Source organism: Falco rusticolus, chromosome 13 (genome assembly GCF_015220075.1).
Source record: "Falco rusticolus isolate bFalRus1 chromosome 13, bFalRus1.pri, whole genome shotgun sequence".
NCBI lineage: Eukaryota > Metazoa > Chordata > Aves > Falconiformes > Falconidae > Falco > Falco rusticolus.
Window position 1 is genome coordinate 264458 of NC_051199.1, and position 21293 is coordinate 285750.

Here is a 21293-nt window from a genome sequence, read left to right on the forward strand (position 1 = left end):
GGAAGGGCACAGCCATCAGCATGGTGGTCCCAGGGTCGGGGGAAGGGCACAGCCAGCGGCACGGTGGCCACGGTGGTCCCAGGGTCGGGGGAAGGGCACAGCCAGCGGCACGGTGGCCACGGTGGTCCCAGGACCAGTGATGGCCCAGGGAAGGGCACAGCCAGCGGCACGGTGGCCACGGTGGTCCCAGGGTCGGGGGAAGGGCACAGCCATCAGCACGGTGGTCCCAGGGTCGGGGGAAGGGCACAGCCAGCGGCACAGTGGCCACGGTGGTCCCAGGGTCGGGGGAAGGGCACAGCCAGCGGCATGGTGGCCACGGTGGTCCCAGGGTCGGGGGAAGGGCACAGCCATCAGCATGGTGGTCCCAGGGTCGGGGGAAGGGCACAGCCAGCGGCACAGTGGCCACGGTGGTCCCAGGGTTGGGGGAAGGGCACAGCCAGCGGCACGGTGGCCACGGTGGTCCCAGGGTCGGGGGAAGGGCACAGCCAGCGGCACGGTGGCCATGGTGGCCCCTGGCAGGACCCCAGGGTGGCTCCGTGTCCCCCCCCACCTTTGCTCTGTGTTGAAGATGGCGAAGACGTGCTTGTTGGACATAAATCCCTTCTCCACGTCCCGGATTTTCAAGTTATCCAAGGGCAGCATGTACTTCTTCTCCTTCTCCTGGAAGAGGGGAGGGAGGGAGGGATGAGAGCGGGTGAGTGCAGCCCCCCGAGCACCACGAGACCCCAGCCCCAGCGACCTGAGCCCCATCGCTCCATCCCCCCCAACCCCACCGAGGCGCATCCCGGCTCGTGGTCCCCGACCACCAGGATGGACCAGGGAGCCCCTCCGGGAGCCGCTCCGGCATCCCCGCCTTTCCCGGGACACATCCGGCAGCACCAGGGATTTGGTGCCCCCACAGATGTCGCCCACCGGAGCGGTGCCGGAGCCTCGCCGGCTGGCATGACACGGGCTGCCGGATTTCAGGGTGGGGGTGTGGGGGGGGGATGCATCTTCACCCGGCCGCCCAAGCGCCACATCTGGAATCGTTTAGAGCTGCTCCAGCGGCGCTTGGCGCACCCCATCCCACCCCCCCCCCCAAAAAAAAAAAAAAAAAAGTAAAAAAAAAAAGTGACGTTCGCCTTTGTGGAGAGGCCACGAACCCGCCGCCACCCCCCCAACCCCCCCCCCGCTTACCCCCTCCCCCCCACACTCCTCCCGACGATTTCCTGCAAAATCCCACAACTTTTTTCCAGCCTGGATTCGGTGGCGAGGACTTTGCCACGTCAGAAGAGAGACAAAGCCATTTCCTTTCGCCCAGCGGGCTGCAACCCTCGGGGACAACAAAAAAAACAACAAAAAAAAAAAAACCAAAAAACCCCCACAAAAACCCACCCACCCTCCCCCCCCCCCCCCCAAAAAAAAAAACAAAACAAAACAAAACCGGGAGGGGGAGAGATCCACGCAGCCCCCCCCGTCATACCGGTGGATCCCGTGGGATTCCGGAGAATCCAGCCCAGCCTGCCCAGTGTTCAGACTACCTGTTCAGGGGGTTGCACGTTGTACAGTAGTCTGCACATTGGTTAGATCGGGTTTGGCCAAGCAGCGCCAGCAGCGCCAGGTAAGGCACGATCCCGCGAAGGGGTGGGGGGTGGGGGGCTTTTTTGGGGGGAGGGGGTGTATTCGAATATTCTTTTCCCCGCGGCAGAGCCCCCCCAGGATCGGGCGATGCGCCCTCGGCGTCTCCAAAGCAAGCGCGGGGTGGCCGGTGCGGCGGGTTGGTTTTTAAGGGGTGGGGGGTTGATTTGGGGAGGGGGGTTATGGGGGGCTGGGCTGGTTCTCATTACACGCCGCGGAGGGGCCAAACGAGCCCCCCCCCCCCCCCCCCTCCCCGGTGCAGGAAAGTTGGGCAGCACCGGTGGGCGCCGCGGGGGGCTTCACCCCTCCTCCTCTTTTAGGAGGTGGATGAAAAAAATAAAAAGGGGGGGTGGGCTAGGGGGGGTACGTCCGGGAAGAGGGGTCCAACCCCGTCTCTGCGAGGGGGCAGCCACCCAGCTTGGGGGGCCCGGAAATGTTCACGGCTCCGTATTCTGCCCCGTGAGCTGGTGAGGCTGCGGCGAAGCCCCCCAGCCCCACTCCCCACCCCCCCTGGCCAGGCAGAGCCCCCCACCCCCCCCCCAGCATCTGGGGGTGACGTCAGGCGAGATCCCGGATCGCTGCGGGGGTGGCAAGCTTGGGACACGGGGAAGCGGCACCGCGCGGCCCGCGATGCCACGGAGGAGACGGCGGGTCCTGCCACCGTCCCGCGCCACCGAGGTTTCACGCCACCCCTCCCCCCCCCCAAAAAAAATAAAATTCGTTTTGGGATGCAGCAGAAAAAGGCGGTTTCCAGGCGGGAGGGAGCGGGATGCCCGGCCGGGGGGGCAGCAGCCCCCACCCCGGCACCCAGGGGGACCAGGAGGGACACAGCGCCCCGGGGACCCCCCCATGAAGACCCCCCCCATGAGGACCCCCGGGATCACAGGGAGCTCTGTGGCCGGGCACCGCGGGGGCCGGTCAGACAGCGCGCCATGCCCCCCCCGTGATCCCCTGCCCCAGCTCAGCCATCCCATTTCCCGTTCTGATGATCCCCTTTCCCAATTCGGTGATCCCCTTTCCCATCTGGATGATCCCCTTCCCCATTTCAATGATCCCCCTTTCCCAATCTAATGATCCCCTTCCCCATTTCAACAATCCCCTTTTCCATCCCGATGATCCCCTCCCCCATCCCGATGATCCCCTTTCCTCGATCCAATGATCCCCTTCCCCAATCCCATGATCCCCTTTTCCATCTTGATGATCCCCTTCCCCAATTCGATGATCCCCTTCCCCCTCCCAACATTCCCCGTCTCGATGATCCCCTTCCCCATTTCAACGATCCCTTTTCCCAATCCAATGATCCCCGTTCCCATCTCGATGATCCCTTTTTCCATCTCCATGATCCCCTTCCCCACCTCGACGATCCCCCCCCCCACATTTCCCTCCAGCTCCGAGCCCCTTCCCACTGCCCGGCGTAGGGACATTACCGGTCCCAGTGTGGCCTGGCTGGGGGACTGGGGGCTGGGGGCTGGGGGCCGGGAGCTGGGGGGCTGGGGGCTCTCCGACACCAACCCCACGACCCCCAGGACCCAAGAGCGTGTCCCGCCCTGCCCCCCCCCCAAGCATCGGCCGTTCCCATCCCCTTGGGACGCTTCTCCCTGCGCGGCTCCTCCCGCACCCAGTTACCCAGGAACCGGTGGCCGTGCCGGGAACGGGGGCTGGGGTGGGACGGGGAGACCCTGACCCCTCATCAGGGGGTCTCCCCGCCGGAGGAAGGGCACAGGGGTCCCGGTGCCGCGGCTGGATCCCGTGGGACACCCCCCCCCCCCGCTTGCCGGTGTCTCCCAGTTTATCCATGTTTGCCCCATCCCCAGGGGTGGGGGAGCCGTGAGATCCGCAGGGCACCCTCCGGCGCTCTCCCCCCCCCTCCCCTCCCCCCACCCCCCCCCTCACCGCCCCCACCCCCACCCCCCCAATTCCGGCATTCCGGAGCGGTTTGGTGGGAGCAGACCTTCACATCCAACCGTTCGGCTCCACCACATCCCCCAAGTGTCGCATCTCCGCTGTTTTGGAAAGCTTTTGGAGCCTCCCCCCGCCCCAAAACCCATCCCTTTCACCCCAAACCCCGCTTGCCCCCCCCCCCCCGCCCCGCGGCGCGCACGTACCTCCTCGTCCTTGTACCAGGACAGGGACTCGGCCGTCAGCACGAACCAGTACTCCTTGGAGCCCCCCTTCATGATGCTGATGTTGTTGATGGTCAGCCAGCCCCTGCGGATCACCTGCGGAGCCGCCGCACAGGGGGGGTGGGGTGGGGGGGTGGGGGGTAGGGTGGGGGGCAAGGAAGGAGAGGTTACCGGTGCCCCCGGGGTCTGCCGGGGGGGTCCCCGAGCCCCCCCGAGCGCACCCAGACCCTCGCGGCAAGCCCCAGCCTCGGCACATCCTCAGCCCGGCTATTCCGAGCCCCCGCGGCACCGGCAGCGCCTCCGGCTCCCCAAAAGTGGGCGAGGGGCGCGGTGAGCCCCCCCCCCCGCCCCGCGTCCCGGCGGCACCGGTGGCTGCAGCCCCAGCGCCGCGCTGACCCCCTGGATGGGAGAGTGTTCCGAAGGGATGAGACGGGAGCTCTCGGTCCCCACCGAGGGGTGGTTTTGGGGGGGGTCCCGCACCAGGGACCCCACCAAAGGCAGCCCTTGGCCGCCGTGGTGCCGCCGGGCCAGGCTCCGGGAGCGATGGGCAACTTACCCCGTGCAGCCACCACCGGCACCGGCCGCCCTCAGCCGCCACAAATCCCGGGAACCCCCGGTTCTCCCCCAGACCCCGGCCGGGACAAGCCGGCACTCAGGGCGGCCACGAGGCGAGGCCACATCGCCGAAGCCCGAAGGTGCGAGCAGCCGGTTGGCACGGCACGGCACGGCACACCGGCACCGCACTCTCACCGCGCTCTTGCCATGCTCTCGCCAGCGTTCCGTGCCCTACAGCAGCCCGGGGAGCGGGGCCGAGCGCTCCCTCCCCAGCGCAGCGAGGGAGCTGGCACGATGGCGGTGCCGGCAGAGCCCCTGGCCAGGCTCCACGTCCGCCTCAGCACCGCCGGAGCGAGAGGGGGGACCACCGCGGTGGTGCCGGGGAGCATCCCTGAGATAGGGGGGGAACCACCACCACAGTGATGCCGGGGAGCATCCCAGAGCGAGAGGGGGGACCAGCGGCACAATGTTGGGGAGCATCCCAGACCTAAGGGGGACCACCGCGGTGATGCCAGGGAGCGTCCCCGAACTAGAGGGGGACCACCGCGGTGATGCTGGGGAGCATCCTGGAGCAAGAGCGGGACCACCACCAGGATGCTGGGGAGCATCCCGGAGCTAAGGGGGGACCACCGTGGTGATGCTGGGGAGCATCCCTGAGGTAGGGGGGGCCAACGCCGCGATGCTGGGGAGTGTCCTGGAGCTGGAGGGGGACCACTGCGGTGATGCCAGGGAGCATCCTGGAGCTAAGGGGGGACCACTGCCGTGATGCCGGGGAGCATCCCGGAGCTGGAGGCGCTTCCAGATGCCGGGGTTTTGCCTGCAGACGACCCGCTCCTAGGTAAGGAGGGGGTCGGAGGGTCCCCAAAACCTGGCTGCTGCTGCTGGATCACCCAATCCCACCGGGACGGGGCTCCGGAGGGTCAGACCCCCCGTGGTGCAGGAGCCACCTGGCACAGCCACGCCGAGCAACCAAAATCCACAGAAAAGCTGCCCGACGTCTGCCCGCTCCGGCACGGGGTGCTTGGGGTGGGGGGGCACCCAGCCGAGCCAGGAGGTGGCACAGCGCACGCCCCTCCCCCCCCCTCCCCACCCAGCAGCCCAGCACCCACCGGCATCCCCCCGCTCCACCAAGCGCGGCGGGATGCTCTGTGTCCGGCAGCCGGTACCCCGCCACCACGGCGCTCCACGGGGGTTAGTGCCACCACACGGGTTAGTCATGGGCAGACGAGGGGGAGGGGGAGGGGAAATGCGGGGGGGGGGCTGATTCACGTCAGTCCAAAGCACAGAGGGGAGGGAAGACGATGGACCCTCGCGGTGAAGCAGAGAGAGTTAGAGGCGAGCGGGATGCGGAGTTTGTTACGGCTCGTACCGGCGTCGCCGGGACTGGGGCAGGGCTCCCGCCGTGCCGAGGCTTTTCCACGTGTCACTAGGAAATTTCCAGAGGGAAACAGCTCAGGCCACCCGTGTTTCCAGACGGCTCTGGCGGCCACCACCGGTAAAGCCGTGACAAAATCCGCCGTGTTACCGCGGGCAAAGCACGGCGCGCCGGCCGGCACAGGCAGCTGGAGCCAACGCTCAACCGGCACGGAGGGTTTTCCCGGCGAGGGGAAGGAAGGAGCCCTGAGATTCGCTCGGCAGGTCGAGGATTTGAGGATTTTCCCTTTCGGGGGCCTTCGAGACCCCCGACTCTTATTTAAAAAAAACATCTCCGGAGCGGAACCTGGTCTGGTTTTAAAGGAACAGAGGCGGCAGCGGGGAGATGGAGCAGCCAAGGGGGCAGGAGGAGCAGGGTTGGCAGCAGAGCGGGTGCAGTGAGCCGGGGAGCGGCTCCGGGATGGCTTTTTGGGGAGGGGGATTTAAGGAGCCGGTGGGGGGCTGGGCTGTGGGTAGCGTAGAGGGAGCTGGGGAGCGTTAGGGAAAAGCCAAGATTTGATTTCTTTTGCTGGAGAGAGGAGGGGGGGGCACTGGAGACCCCCCAGCTGCGCCTCGGAGGAGGAGGGGGAGGGGGAGGAGGCGGAGGAGGAGGGGGAGGGGGGGGGGGAGGAGGAGGGGGAGGAGGAGGAGGAGGAAGGCTGAGCCACCAGAAAGTTCCTTTAAAACCAACGCACCGATGGTTTCAGGGCTCGAGTTCCCCCTGCCCAGGGGCTCTGCCCGGCTCCGGCACCCGGAATCTTTAATTATCCATTAATTAATCTCTATTAATCTCCACCTTCCCGTCGCCCGGCACCATCGCGCCCGCACAGCCAGCGAGGGGACAGCGGCCCTGCACAGAAACCATCGTGGGGAGGGGGGAGATGGCCCCATGGGGGGGGTCCCTCGTCTTTTTGCAGAAATATCTGGATGGTGCTAGAAAATAATGGAAGTGTCCGAGGGGGGGGAGGGGCTAGAAAATAATGGAAGTGTCCGAGGAAAAGCGGGACGGGCAGGATGGGTGCTGAGGTTTGAACCCCCGGGGTCGGTGCAGCAACCTCCAAAAATCCCTTTTTTTTAAAGCAAAAAAGCACGGTGCCCCTCACCCGGGCTTCATCCCCGTTTTTCCTTCCACATCCCGTTTTTCCGTCCGTGATTTTCCCACTTTCCATCCCCAGGGAGACGCCGGGGTGCTGAGCCCCACCCCCACCCCCCCAAGGGACCCCGGCAACACCCGAGCTGGGGTCCACGATGCCGTAAAGCCCAAACTGGGGGCTTGGGCATCACCCCCCCCTCAGACACTTCCATTTCCCTGGACCAGGGGTCGATGCTCAGCTCCGAGGTCAGAGCAGCGGGGTCCAGCCCCACCCCCCCCCCAACACCCCCCCCCCCCAAGGGGATCAACCACAGGCAGGGAATTTTTTTTACGCCGCTTTCTGCCCCCCCCCCCGCCAGGAGCGAGAACGCTGGGAAAAGCTCCGGCAGCTGCCGAACGAGGCTCCAACATCTGCCTCCGCCAGCTGCCAACATCTGGGAGCACGGGCACCCCCCAAAAACAGCATCTGGGGGCCCGGGCACCCCCCAAAAATAGCATCTGAGGGCCTGGGCACCCCCCAAAAACAGCAGAAAAACAGCACCTGGGAGAGCAGCACCCCCAAAAACAGCATCTGGGGGCCCGGGCACCCCCAAAAACAACATCTGGGGGCCTGGGAACCCCCAAAAACAGCATCTGGGGGCCTAGGAACCCCCCCAAAACAGCAGAAAAACAGCATCTGGGGGCCCAGGAACCCCCCCAAAAACAGCACCTGGGAGCCCAGGCAGCCCCAAAAACAGCATCTGGGAGAGCAGCACCCCCAAAAACAGTACCTGGGAGCCCAGGCAGCCCCAAAAACAGCATCTAGGAGCCCAGCACCCCCAAAAACAGCATCTGGAAGCCCGGGCATCCCCCAAAAACAGCATCTGGGAGCCCGGGCATCCCCCAAAACCAGCACCTGGGAGCACAGGCACCCCCAAAACCAGGGCTGCATCAGGATGTCTGCACCAGCCGTCCAGTGCCGACACTGCTGAGCCCCCAGGCTGAGGTCAGGATGCGACCTTGAGCCCAAAAAATGGCATTTGGGGGGGGAGGGGGGGCATAAGGTCCCTCCAGCCCCTGCCTGGACCCCCGGGGGGCTGCCCTGCCTAGGGACCAACCCCAGCCCTCGCCAAGGGCCAGTAAAACCAGTACTCACCCCCTGGATCCCAGTATCCAGCGCTCCCTACGCTGTTCCCAGCGAGCCAGGCAGCGCTGCCAGCCCGGGGGGGCACGGCACAGGCAGGGAGCAGCCCCGGGGGGGGGGGCACAGACCCCATCCCCATTTCTGGATCAAGCTCAGGGAGCCCATCTGCCCCCCATGGGGGGTCCCGGTCCCCTCTGCCCGGCAGCATACTCGATTCTGGGAGGCAAGAGGCGTCGTTCTGGGCTTTGGGGGGGGTCACTATGGGCTTGGGGGGGGGTCACTCTGGGCTCTGGGGGGGGGTCGTTCTGGCAGGACCGCGTCCCTCACCGGCTGTGCGCTACCAGCACTATCACACTGTGTGGGTACTTACCAGTATCTCACCCTTTAAGTGTGCAAAATTAAGGGGGGGTGGGGAGGGGGGGGGGCGGGGGGGGGGGGGAGAAAAAAAAAAGCAGGACAAAGAGACAGACCAGTGTGGAAAAATAAAGTGATGGGAGGGAGGGGAGAGCAGGAAGCACAAAAATGGTAGGAAAAAGCAGAAAAACAGCAAAAGAAAAACAGTTACATGCTATTAATTATCATTTTACAGTGTTAATATTTCATCACATTCTTTCCAAACAAGAGGCAATGCCAGCGTTAGGGACCTAATGCCATGGGGGGGGGGCTTCCAGCCCTGGCGGGGGGGGCGAATGCCATGGCAGGGGGGGCTTCCAGCCCTGGATAGACCTAATGCCAAGGGGGGGGGCTTCCAGCCCTAATGCCATGGGGCAGGGGGGGGGGGCCTCCAGCCCTGGATAGACCTAATGCCAAGGCGGAGGGGGGGGGGCTTCCAGCCCTAATGCCGGGGGGGGGGGGCTTCCAGCCCTGGGGGGTGGGCTTCCAGCCCTGGATAGACCTAATGCCAAGGGGGGAGGGCTTCCAGCCCTAATGCCATGGGGGGGGTCGCTTCCAGCCCTGGCAAGACCTAATACCATGGGGGGGGGCTTCCAGCCCTGGGCAGGGGGCACTTCCAGCCCTGGACAGACCTAATGCCAAGGGGGGAGGGGGGGGCTTCCAGCCCTTAATGCCATGGGGGGGGGGGGGGCTTCCAGCCCTGGGGGGGGAGCTTCCAGCCCTAATGCCATGGTGGGGGTCGCTTCCAGCCCTGGCAAGACCTAATACCATGGGGGGGGGGGCTTCCAGCCCTGGGCAGGGGGTGCTTCCAGCCCTGGACAGACCTAATGCCAAGGGCAGGGGGGGCTTCCAGCCCTAATGCCATGGGGGGGGGGTGGGCTTCCAGCCCTGCCCTCCGTCCTGCGCACCGGAGAGCCAACACCCCTCGGGATGGGGAGGCGGCACGACGGGGCAGAGCGGGGGTTGACACGGCTGCAGGCACGTCCCCACACTCCTCCTGGTCCCTCTGCCCCCCCCCGGGGGGCTGCTGTGGGTGGCGGGGGCTGGGCGGGGGTCCAGTTCACCCAGATCCCTGCCCTGGGTGGGAGCACGGGGCTCCGGCAGCAGCAAGGCTCCCGCTCCATCCTCCATCCTCCCCCATCTCCACCCCCATTGCTAAACACGCCCCTCCCCCCCCCAAAAAAAAACACTTCCAGGACAGAACTCATGGATCACCGTGGATCCCCGGAGGGCTCCGGGCGGGATCTCCCGGGAGCCGCGGCCGTACCTGGTTCGGGATGGCTCTTTTCTTGTTTGTCTGCGTGTTCCTCTGCTGCGCGCTGGAGGGAGAGAACGAGGGGCTTTAGGCAGGGAAAGCAGAGAGGATCCAGGCGCTTCCCACCCGGAACGCCGTAAGGAAGAACCGAGTCCGAAGGGGAAACCCAGGGTGCAAAGATTCCAGCGAGACCCCCCGGGCGAGGCGGGCAGCGGAGCCCCCTCCAGAGCCGTGGTCAGGGTGGGACCCGGACACCCCCCCTCTCCGGATCTCCAGGCAATCCAAACTGGCCGATCCGGGAGGGAACGCCAAGCGGAGCAGCCCGTTGGGATGGGACTGGGATGGGATTTGGGGTCGCCAGCCCAGCCGAGCCGATGCACCCCTACCCCGAAAAGCTGCTAACCACAAGGATGCGATTCTGGAGACCTCTGGTGTGTCCCCCCCCAGGATGGAAAATCCAGAGCCAGCCCAGAGGGAAAGCTCCCTGTCCCTCCCGAGCAACCCGAGGGACGGAACCATTAGTCGGGAGCAGGAACAAAATCCAGGAAAACAGTTAGCATCCCGCCGGGACGCCCCCCGGAGCAGCACTTCACAAGCACAAAAAGCGGGTCCTTTCCCGGGGCGGGGGGGCAGGGGGGGGACCCTCCGATCCCCCGGGGGTCCCCGAGCTGGTGGCTGAGGGAGTTGGGGTGACGGGGCTGCCTGCCCGGATCCGGACGGTTCATCCTTAATCCCCCGGGACAATCCTCACCGTTGCTCCCTAATCCCTCGGGACAATCCCTGCTGTTCCTCCCCAGTCCCTCAATTCCTCCCCAATCCCTCGGGACAATCCTTGTGGTTCCTCCCTAATCCCTTGGGATAATCCTCATGGCTTCTCCCTAATCCCTCAGTTCCTCCCCAATCCCTCGGGACAATCCTCACGGTTCCTCCCTAATCCCTTGGTTCCTCCCTAATCCCTCGGGACAATCCTCACCGTCGCTCCCCAGTCCCTCAGGACAATCCCCACTGTGCCTCCCTAATCCCTCAGTTCCTCCTCAATCCCTCGGGACAATCCTCGTGGTTCCTCCCCAATCCCTCAATTCCTCCCTAATCCCTTGGGATAATCCTCATGGCTTCTCCCTAATCCCTCAGTTCCTCCCCAATCCCTCGGGACAATCCTCACGGTTCCTCCCTAATCCCTCGGGACTATCCCCACCGCTGTTCCTCCCCAATCCCTCGGGACAATCGTGTGGTTCCTCCCTAATCCCTCAATTCTTCCCTAATCCCTGAGGACAATGCTCACGGTTCCTCCCCAATCCCTGGGGACGATCCCCACTGTCCCCCCAGGACACGGAGCCCCGCGCGCCGGGCCGGCCAGCCCAAGCATCGCAGCATCCCGGAGCAGCACGGGGAGCTCCGCCGCCAGCACAGATCCCAAGGCGAGCCCGGAGCGGGAAGCTCTCCGGCTGGCCTGGAACATCCCTCGGGATACGGGGGTCCCCCAGGTGGGACAGGGGGGCTCGGAGCCGCTGCAGGACATGCTGCCCGCGGGGGTACCCACCCTGTCGCCACGTGCTGCTCAGTGTAACAGCTGGGGAGTGGGAGAGGTTCGGAGAAATCCGGAGGGAAGAGAGAGGTGGTTCAAAGGAAAAACAGGAGAGATTAGGAGAAGAGGAAGGAACTGCGAACGAAGGCGAAAAGCAGAGAGATAAAAAAATAATAATAAAAAAAAAAAACATAAAGAGGCGGAGGGGGAAAGAAAGCAAGAAAAAGAGTGGGAATTCCGGGAATTCCAAGAGGAAGGGGTGGCGGGGGCAGAGCCACTCGCCTCCGGTTTTTCCATTCGGGAATGCTCCGGGCGCTACCGACAAGCTAGCGGCAGTGAGCCGAGGGGAGGGGGACTCAAGGAGCCCCCCAACCTGGTCCTGTCCTGCCCGGGCAGAGGGTCCCCAGGGGTGAGCCCCCCATCCTGGTCCTGTCCTGCCCGGGCAGAGGGTCCCCAGGGGTGAGCCCCCCAACCTGGTCCTGTCCTGCCCGGGCAGAGGGTCCCCAGGGGTGAGCCCCCCAACCTGGTCCTGTCCTGCCCGGGCAGAGGGTCCCCAGGGGTGAGCCCCCCAACCTGGTCCTGTCCTGCCCGGGCAGAGGGTCCTGGGGGGTGAGCCCCCCATCCTGGTCCTGTCCTGCCCGGGCAGAGGGTCCCCAGGGGTGAGCCCCCCATCCTGGTCCTGTCCTGCCCGGGCAGAGGGTCCCCAGGGGTGAGCCCCCCAACCTGGTCCTGTCCTGCCCGGGCAGAGGGTCCTGGGGGGTGAGCCCCCCATCCTGGTCCTGTCCTGCCCGGGCAGAGGGTCCCCAGGGGACCCCAGAATGGTGCCCTGGAGCGGGGGCAGGACCACGAGCTGCGTTTGCGCGGCGCCGGGGGTCTGTCGCGGCGGGGACGACTCACTTGGCGAAGCCGATGAAATCTTCGTGGTTGGTGTTGATGTAGGAGAGCTCGATGTCGATCAGCAGCAGGATCTGGAAGGAGACGGATCCCATGGGAATGCCGCGGGGTGGGCTGGATCCCCCCAGCTCCGGCACCGCCGGGACGGAGCCGCCGTGGAGCCCCGGGGACGGCGGTGACACCGGGGATGCCCGGCTCGGTGCCGCAGGTGGGAGCTTCAGGATCAGGTGGGGGGATCCCGGCTTTCTCCTCGCTCACCTGGTCCTTCGTTTTGCCTTCCCGCTCCCGGATGTGGGTGGTAACGATCCTCTCCGTCTCCTCCCGTAACCTGGGGTAGGAACCAAGCTGAAAAGAAAGGGAGAAGGCCGGGGAACAAAAAAATCCGCTGCTGATCGGCCCGGGGCTGCCTCTGGCACCGGCCGCGGGAAGGGGGGGCCAGGGGAGGGGAGGGGGCACTGCAGGGACCAAGCCCCAGTTCTGCCGGGGGGACGCAACTGGGGCTCGGGGGGATCCTCGACTAGATCCAAGAGCAGCGGGAACCTCGGGGTGGGGGTCTCGGGGTGCCAATCACACCAAATCCAGATTTATTTTCCATTCCCACCCTCGGATCCCGAGCGGATCCGGCTTTCCGTGGCACCAAGCGCAGGGTGGGGGTCTCGGGGTGCCAAGCGCAGGGTGGGGGTCTCGGGGTGCCAATCACACCAAATCCAGATTTATTTTCCATTCCCACCCTCGGATGCCGAGCGGATCCGGCTTTCCATGGCACCAAGCGCAGGGTGGGGGTCTCAGCGTGGAGCCCGGGGTGGGGGGCTGCTGCCACCTCCCCCCCCCCCCCCCGCCGCCAGGACGTGGCGTCCCCCCGAATTCCAGCACAACCTCACGGTTGAACCCGCTTTGGTGGGCCAGATCCTGGGAGCAAATATATTCCAGATGTTTCCATCCGATGTCTAAAAAACGGGGGCTGGGTGCTGACCCCGTTACCTTTTGGGCACGTTTTTTAATGAGGGGGGGGGGGGGGCACTCTGAGACCACCAGATCGGCACAAACGGGGGTCTCTGAGCTTTACCGTCGGGTTTTTCACACTGGGCGTGAAGACCCCCGTCCTGCGCCGTGAGCGAGGAAAGACAAGAAAATAAAAAAAATAGAGATTTTTTTTTTGCGGGGGGTGTGTGTGTGTGTGTGTGTGATGTCTAAGGTTAGTGATGCACAAAGGGAAAAGGGGCGGCATCGGGGGGTGTTTACCCATCGGGGGGGTCTCAGCACCACCCCGGGGGGGCTCCTGGATCCTCTCCAGACTGGAGCCCCCAGCCCCAGCTCTAGGAAACCCCCAAATTTCATCCGGGCTCGGGGGCAAGAGCCCCCCCGGCGCTTTGGGAGGGAAGGAATTTTGGCAGGACCCAGAGCACAGCCAACCAGGCTGGAAACGGGATAGAAAGTGGAATATCAAGTGGGATATCGAGCGGGATATCGAGCGGGATCACCCCCGATCCACCAGCAAACCCCCACCACCACCACTACGATGACCCCCGCAGGATTAGACCCTCCGGCTCTGCCGCCGCGCTCCAGGTCGCCAGCACCGCCAATAGCGCCGCCTCCTCGTTTATCCATTTTTTAAAAAATAAAATCAGCTTTGGAAGGAGAGGGGCTGGTTCTCCTGCCCTCTTTTCCACTTTAAAAAGGTGAACTTTTAGAATGAGGTTTAAAAAATGAGACCCGCTGCGAGAAGCCGGTTATTAAATATTAATTCGGGGGTAATTAACGCTGCCACGGCGAAAAAGATAAAATTGGTGGGGGGAAAGGGCTGAGCTTTTTTGGAAGGGAAATGCGCTCGTTATCAAGCAGGTAACTAATCACACAGGTGTGGAGCAGCAGGATTTACTGGGCCGCCACCAGCTGCAGTTTCGGCGTTCCCGGGATTCCCGGAGCGCGGCGAAGCAGCAGTTTAAATCGCGGTTGGCAAGAGGCGTGCAAGGAGGAACCAGGATCCGGGAGCCGCCTGCCCACCTGCCTGGCTCCTACCAGCACCAAAGCCCCCCCAGACCCACCCCTGAGGAGGGGGATAGGCGGGGGAAGCATCCCCAGGAATCCAGTATCCCCAGGAATCCAGCGTCCCCAGGAATCCAGCGGGATACCCAGGAGGCACAGGGATGCTCCGAGCGCTGGGTGACATCCCGGGGGATCCATCCTCGGGCTCAAGGACCAGCCGATCCCCTCGGCTCCGCGTTGGGAGACGCGGGGTCAAAGCTCAGAAACATCCAGTTTGCTCGGGGGCGGCTCCCAAATTTTTCTTTTTTTTTTCTTTCATTTTTAGGGGTTTGGGGGTGGTTTTTGGGGGGGAAACCAGGCAAGGCAGGCAGGGCAGGGCATCGCTCCTGCTTTTTCCCATCCCACCGGTAGGAAGGGGCCAGGTGAGCCCCCGGCCGGTTCGATACCTTACTGGTACACTGCCTAACTGTATTGATTAACTCCTGAATGACGAGGTCGACGCACTTCAGACAAGGCTCTTTCAGCTTCACCACCTGCTTTTTCACGATGGCCTCGAACGCCAGGTCTGGGGTGAAGAGCCCTGTCCTGCAGGAATCCACGAGGGCCAGGACATGATGGAGTAAAAAAAAAAACAAAAAAAAAAAAAACCAAACAAAACCAATAAAACGGATCATCAGGTTTGGAGATGCTCGGGGGCATCCCGGAGAGCGAGATTCCCCCCGCTCCAGCGCCGGGGGCGGCTCCGGCAGCACCAAGGGATGCTCCGGTTGGGGTGCCAGACCCCCCAGGAACGGGAGTGAGAGCCCCCCTCCCTGTTGGTGATGGTTAGGGATAATGGGGATGCTGGGAACAATGGGAATTGACCCTGCTGGTGATGATTACGGGTAACGGTGTCGGTGATGGTTAGGGATAACGGGGATGCTGGGAACTGGCCCTGTTGGCGATGGTTACGGGTAATGGTGTTGGTGATGGTTAGCGATAATGGGGATGCTGGGAACGATGGGAATTGACCCTGTCGGTGATGGTTAGGGATAACCGGGACAACGGCAATTGACCCTGTCGGTGATGGTTAACGGGGATGCTGGGAATTGACCCTGTTGGTGATGGTTAGGGATAACGGGGATACTGGGAATTGACCCTGTTGGTGATGGTTAGGGATAACGGCGATGCTGCGAGCTGGACCAGCGGCTCCCAGGGAGAGCGTTAAAGCCAAGAAATTCTACATTTCTCTGCCCCCAGAGAGGATTTCACAACTTTTAACACCGCTCCCCTCTGGGATCCTCAATCCCGCCGGGCAGAGCCCACGCCGGAGGCACCACTCCGGGATCCCTCTTCCAGCTGGGTCTGACTCACACCCCCCACCTTCCTCCCAAGGCCGTTTCTTCCCCCGCTTCAGGGAAGGGGAAAAAGAAGGTAAAGGTTATTTTAGCGGCTGAACCGGAGGCACAAGGGGAATTTTTCAGCTCAGCCTCCCTGGGGCCGAGGGCCAGCGTGCCGCCGCTCACCGAGGGGGCAGGCTGCGCCGGAGCGCGGCTCATCACCTCATTATTCCCTCTAAAACATCCATTTTTCCGCCAACACCAGAGGAGCCGATGGCAACCGGTATTGCCCGTCCCTCGGGCAGGAAAGCTCCAGCCACACGCGCCCCCCCGCCACCCCCCGACCTCGGCGCCACGCCGACGCTTGCCTGACGCCGTGGATGTTTTTAATGGCGTAGCTGATCTCTCGCCGCAAGTCCTTCTCATCAAACTCCATCTGAGGAGGGAGGAAAGCCGCGGGGAAGGTTTGCCACGTCCTCCGTGTGATCCCGGCGCTCAGCCAAGAATTACATTCCCCCCCCCCCCCCGCCCTCCGTGCACCCCTTGGAGCGCCAGGAAAGCCACCCTGGTGCCAAGGGGGAGCTCAGCCCATCCCGACATCCCGACCACACACCGCCCCCACCACGGCACACGCGCTCCCCGGGCCAGCTGTACCTTCACCAGCTCGAAAGGAAATCTCTCGTGGAAAATACGATTGATTCGGGCACCTCCGGAAAGTTCCAGCGTGTCCACCTGGTCTCCCGAACCTTCGATTCGCTTCTCGAAGTCCACGCCGAACTGCTGGACCATCCTGGGGAGAAGGGAGGGGATTTCTGGGTCACCCAGGGGATGGAGGGGCGGACACCCAGGCACCCCCCGTGGCCAGCACCATCCCACTGGCACCATCCCACCGGCTCATCAGGGATGTGCCGAAGCTCCCCCCGGTCCCCGCCGCCGCGGCTGAGGAAGGAAAATCCCCCTTTTCCCACAGCCTGAAGGACACAGGGATGGGTTGAGGGGCACAAGTCATCCCTTCTAACCCCGAGATGGTACCGTTCGCTTTGGGTGGTGTGGCCAGCACCGTCCCACCGGCACCATCTCACTGGCTCATCAGGGATGTGCCAAAGCTCCCCCCAGTCCCCACCGCCGCGGATGAGGAAGGAAAATTCCCCTTTCCCCGCAGCCTGAAGGACACAGGGATGGGTTGAGGACAGGCACGACCTCTCCTTTCTAATCCTGAGACCAAACCACTTGCTTTAGGCAGTGCAGCCAGCACCAGACACCGACCAGTGCTGGCAGAGATGCTCCCAGGCGCTGGCAGAGCCAGCAGGGCCACCCGCTCACACCCAACAGGGCTATTTCAGGCTTTTCCTTGGAAAAAGCCACCAGCCGGGACAAATGAGCCCCACGTGAAGCGCAGAGCCGGGTTATTTCTGCGCCAGCATCGCTCCCGATGGTGGAGGGAGCTCCCCGTTCCGGCGGAGCACCGGGAAGGCGGCACCGAGCGAGGGAAACGCAACCTACTGCAACAAGGCTTTGGTTTTCCGGGTGGGATCATCGGGACGGAAATTCTTGTACTCTTCCACCTCCTTCTCCAGGGAGAGCAGCTGGCTCTGCAGCTTGCTGCGCAGCGAGGGCAGCGTCTCCCGAATGTGGTTCGTCAGTTGCTGCAAAGGAACGGAGGGTGCTGAGCCGCAGGAACGGCCCCTTTTCCACGGGGAAGGGCGCCCAGCCTACCTGGTTGAGGACCTTCTGTAAGTGCGGGGTGCCCATCCTGTCGGCCATGTGCCGGTACGCCGGGTGCGAGAGGAAAAATTTCCGCTCGGCGGCCAGCGCCGCCCTGATGTCCTTCTTGCCGTCGATGTCCTTCTGGCTTCGGTTCACGACGCCGATGTAGCCTGCAAGGGGACACGTTGGCTCTGGCTGCGGACGGAGCCGGTGCCCAAGCCGGGCATTGCGGCCGCTCCTCGCCCCCGGGGGTGCCGGAACCGCGCCGGAGCCACGGGGGTACGGGGTGATGGATAACGACGCGTAGCGGTTCGTTATACCTCTTCGTAAAGGAAGCAGCTTGTTCTCCAGCACGTCCCTGGCATCGGTGCCCTCGTCCATCAGGTCCAGCTTGGTGATGACGCCGATGGTCCGCAAGCCTGGAGCGGCCGCACAAACGAGCGAGTCAGTAATTAATCTCCTTTCGCGGCCGGCAGGACAAGCGCGGGGGTAAGCGAAGCTGATGGACCCGCCAGAGCGGAGCCACTCACCCTCAGCTGTTGGAGGAGGAGGGATGAGAGACCCCCTCCAGCTCCAAAATTTGGGCAAATAATCGCTGTCGGGGGCGGAAAGCCCTCCATGAGGGATGAGAAACTCCCTCCAGCTCCAAAATTCAGGCAAATAATCTCTGTCGGGGGTGGAGAGCCACCCGTGAGGGATGAGAGACCCCCTCCAGCTCCAAAATCTGGGCAAATAATCACCGCTGGAGGGTGGAGAGTCCTCTGTGAGAGGAGGAGGAGGGATGAGAGATCCCCTCCGCTTCCCAAATCTGGGCAAATAATCGCTGTCGGGGGTGGAAAGTCACCCATGAGAGGAGGAGGAGGGATGAGAAACCCCCTCCAGCTCCAAAATCTGGGCAAATAATCACCGCTGGAGGGTGGAGAGTCCTCTGTGAGAGGAGGAGGAGGGATGAGAGATCCCCTCCGCTTCCCAAATCTGGGCAAATAATCGCTGTCGGAGGGTGGAGAGTCTCCCAAGAGAGGAGGAGGAGGGATGAGAAACCCAATAATCGCCGCCACAGCTGCTGAAGGCTTCACCGCTGCGATCCAGCGCCGCGGCACGGGCAGGATGCGTCCCTCTGTCCCTCTTACCTTGCGGATCAACTTCTTTTGCCATCTTGAGCGCATCCGAGTTGGCCAGATCCATGTTGGCCGGCGTGACGGCCAGGATCAGGCTGCTCTCCCTGCTGATGAACTGCAGGATCATGTCTTTGATCTGGTACTCGATGTCCTGCGGTTGGTCCCCCACCGGCACTTTGGTGATCCCCGGCAGGTCGATCAGGGTCAGGTTCAAGACTGGAAAGACAAGAGATCACACGGGGTCAAGGGCCTGGCGCCGGGAGCTGTTGCTCCTGCAGGTGGATCCCTCGGGATCCGCTGATGGATCCCAGCCCTCCCCCAGCGTGAAACCCCTCCAAAGGAAGCGCCGCGGCTCGGGCAGCCCCCCTGGGCGGTGTGGGATCCACCGGCCGTGCGGAGCAGCCAGCCTTCAGCTCCTGGGAGCCCATCGGGATAAATCCCGCCAGCTCTGCCGCGTTCCCGGTGTTTTGGCCCCCGGAGGGGAGAGCGGATCGCTCACCGTGCGGCGAATAGACGCGGAGATTGATGGGGACGGGGGAGATGCCCTTGTTCGTCCCCGTCACCCGGTCGGTTTCTGCTTCGATCTCCTGCCGCACCTCGTCGAAATCCGTGAACTTCTTGGATTTGCAGTGCAAGAACTCGGCATATTCTAGGAAAGAGGAGAAAAAAATCAAGTATTGGAATGAAGTATTAAAGTATTAAACCCCCAAAATATTAAACCCCCCAAAGTATTAAAACCAAACTAAGCAATTAAACCCCCAGAGTATTAAAACCCCAAAGCATTAAAACCAAACTAAGCTATTAAACCCCCAAAGTATTAAACCCCCAAACTAATAAAACCAAACTAAGGTATTAAACCCCCAAAGTATTAAACCCCCAGAGTATTAAACCCCCAAACTAATAAAACCAAACTAAGGTATTAAACCCCCAAAGTATTAAACCCCCAGAGTATTAAACCCCCAAACTAATAAAACCAAACTAAGCTATTAAACCCCCAGAGTATTAAACCCCCGAACTATTAAAAAACAGCATTAAGAAAAAGCATTAAAAAAAAAAAAAGCATTTAAAAGGAAGCATGAAAAAAAAAAGCATTAAAAAAAGATATTAAAAAAAGCATTGAAAACAAAGCATTAAAACAAGCATTAAAAAAAGCAGCATTTAAAAAACCAGCATTTAAAAACGCATTAAGAAAAAAAGCATTTTAAAAAAAAGGCATTAAAAAGAGCAGTATTTTAAAAAAAAGCAGTATTAAAAAGCAGTATTGAAGAAAAGCCCGTGGGCCACCCGGAGCCCAGCACGGGGCGCCCGCCGAGCCCCAGCTGGTGCAGCCGTTCCGACACCCGCAGCACCAGCCACATGCCCCGGCGCGGTGCCGAGCAGCTGGGCAGGATGGGTCCCCCCGCCAGGTACCGGGGGGCTGCGCTGGCGTGAGCCCCACTGTCTGCAGCCCCCCGGCCCCACTCGGGCTGGCTGCGTGCCCCGGCTGGGAGGGTGATCCCGGTTGATCCCGGCAGGATGGCGGGCAGCCGGCACGGGCTGAGCGCCCCGACACCGGCTGCTCCCACGTGCCGCGCAGCACCGCTGGCCTTCGCCAAAAAGGAGGCTGCCCTGGCGGGGGGGATGCTGGCGGGCAGCCGCGGCTGGCTCCGGTGCGCCAACGCCAGCTCCCAGCCCGCTCCCGTCCCCGCCGACGCCTTTGGAATGGTTTATTGCCCAGATTCCCATTTACTGCCCAGATTCCCATTTATTTATTGCCCAGGTTGCCATTACATTGCCCAGATTGCCATTTACCTACTGCCCACATTCCCATTAATCGCCCAGATTGCCATTTATTTATCGCCCAGATTCCCATTTATTTCCATTACATTGCCCAGATTCCCATTTACTTATCGCCCAGATTCCCACTACATTGCCCAGATTCCCACAACATTGTCCACATTCCCATTTATCGCCCAGATTCCCATTTATTCATCGCCCGGATTCCCATTATATTGCCCAGATCCCCATTTATCACCCAGATTCCCATTATATTCCCCAGATTCCCATTTATTGCTGATTCCCATTTATTTATCGCCCAGATTCCCATTTATATTACATATGTCACCAAGCTGTGCCCCCCCGGTGGCCCGATCCTGACCCCAGCCGAGCTGTGGCGCTCCCCCCCCTCCCCCCAGGGGCCCGATCCTGATCCCTGCCAAGCTGTGGCCCCCCACCCCCCACCCCGGGGCCCGATCCTGATCCCAGCCGAGCTGTGGCGCCCCCCCCCCCCCCCCCCGGGGCCCGATCCTGACCCCAGCAGCTCCATCGCTCCCCTCCAAGCCCAGGGAGCCGTGCCAGGACCCAAAGATCGACCCAGCCCCAGCCCCTCCGCAGGGCAGGCGCCCGGGAAGAGCCAAGCGGCTGCTTTTCCCGGGCATCTGCGCTGCCGCTTTCAGGGATCCCGGGATTTTTTGTGACCCGTCAGCACAGGAGAAGCCAGGAGGGGAGCGGCGACGAGCAAGGAAACGTTTCCCTGCGGTCCCTCGGGGTGGCTCCGGGGGTCCTGGTGCCACCAGCTCCCCACCTCCCCCTTGGAAAGGGATTTTCATGGATGCGGAGCCACGTGCCGGGGGCTGGGATGGTGCAACCGGCTTCCTCCCACCTCGCCTGGTCCCTGGAGTCACCCGGAGCCACCCAGAGCCATCCCTTTTCAAGGACTTTCATGGATGTAGGGCCAGGCACCACGAAGAGGGATGGCACAACCGGCTTCCCTCAGCCTCACCTGGTCCCCAGGGTGGCTCCGGGGATCCCAGTGCCACCAGCAACCCGTCTGCCCCCTTGGAAAGGGATTTTCACAGATGAGGAGCCACGTGCTGGGGACCGGGATGGCGCAACCGGCTTCCTCCTACCTCGCCCGGGTGCGGCGAGGGGAAATGCCAGCCCTGCCCTCACCCTTCCACCCCTACCGGTTCCCGCGCCCGATGGCACCCTATTGTCACCTGCGGGCCACCATGGACCTTTTGCAACCCCCTGACGTGTCCTGGGTACCCAACCACTAATTACTTGATGATATTCTGGGTACCCAACCGCCAATTACTTGATAAACAGGTCACCTGCACCAAGGTGAGAGGAAGCTGCGGAGGGGACCGACCCAAACCCCAGTGGGGACCGACCCAAACCCATATTTTTGGAG

The 21293-nt window shown here is 62.7% G+C and overlaps 1 protein-coding gene across 3 annotated transcripts in view; it reads right to left on the bottom strand.

Annotated features, from left to right (window-relative positions):
- DNM2 (dynamin 2) overlaps nt 1-21293 on the bottom strand; it is a 29353-nt gene continuing 8060 nt past the window's right edge. Inside the window, exons 3-16 of one of the 3 annotated variants that reach the window (XM_037406731.1) lie at nt 18621-18770; nt 18134-18337; nt 17324-17422; nt 17013-17173; nt 16800-16942; nt 15951-16086; nt 15665-15732; nt 14424-14562; nt 12250-12336; nt 11995-12065; nt 9585-9636; nt 8295-8306; nt 3723-3836; nt 1-660 (exon numbers count right to left, since the gene is read on the bottom strand). In XM_037406731.1, the coding sequence (XP_037262628.1) occupies nt 16-660; nt 3723-3836; nt 8295-8306; nt 9585-9636; nt 11995-12065; nt 12250-12336; nt 14424-14562; nt 15665-15732; nt 15951-16086; nt 16800-16942; nt 17013-17173; nt 17324-17422; nt 18134-18337; nt 18621-18770 (2081 nt within the window). In that variant the 3' untranslated portion in view covers nt 1-15. The remainder of the gene's footprint in view (nt 661-3722; nt 3837-8294; nt 8307-9584; nt 9637-11994; nt 12066-12249; nt 12337-14423; nt 14563-15664; nt 15733-15950; nt 16087-16799; nt 16943-17012; nt 17174-17323; nt 17423-18133; nt 18338-18620; nt 18771-21293) is intronic. The other 2 variants (XM_037406732.1, XM_037406733.1) reach the window with 2 other exon arrangements.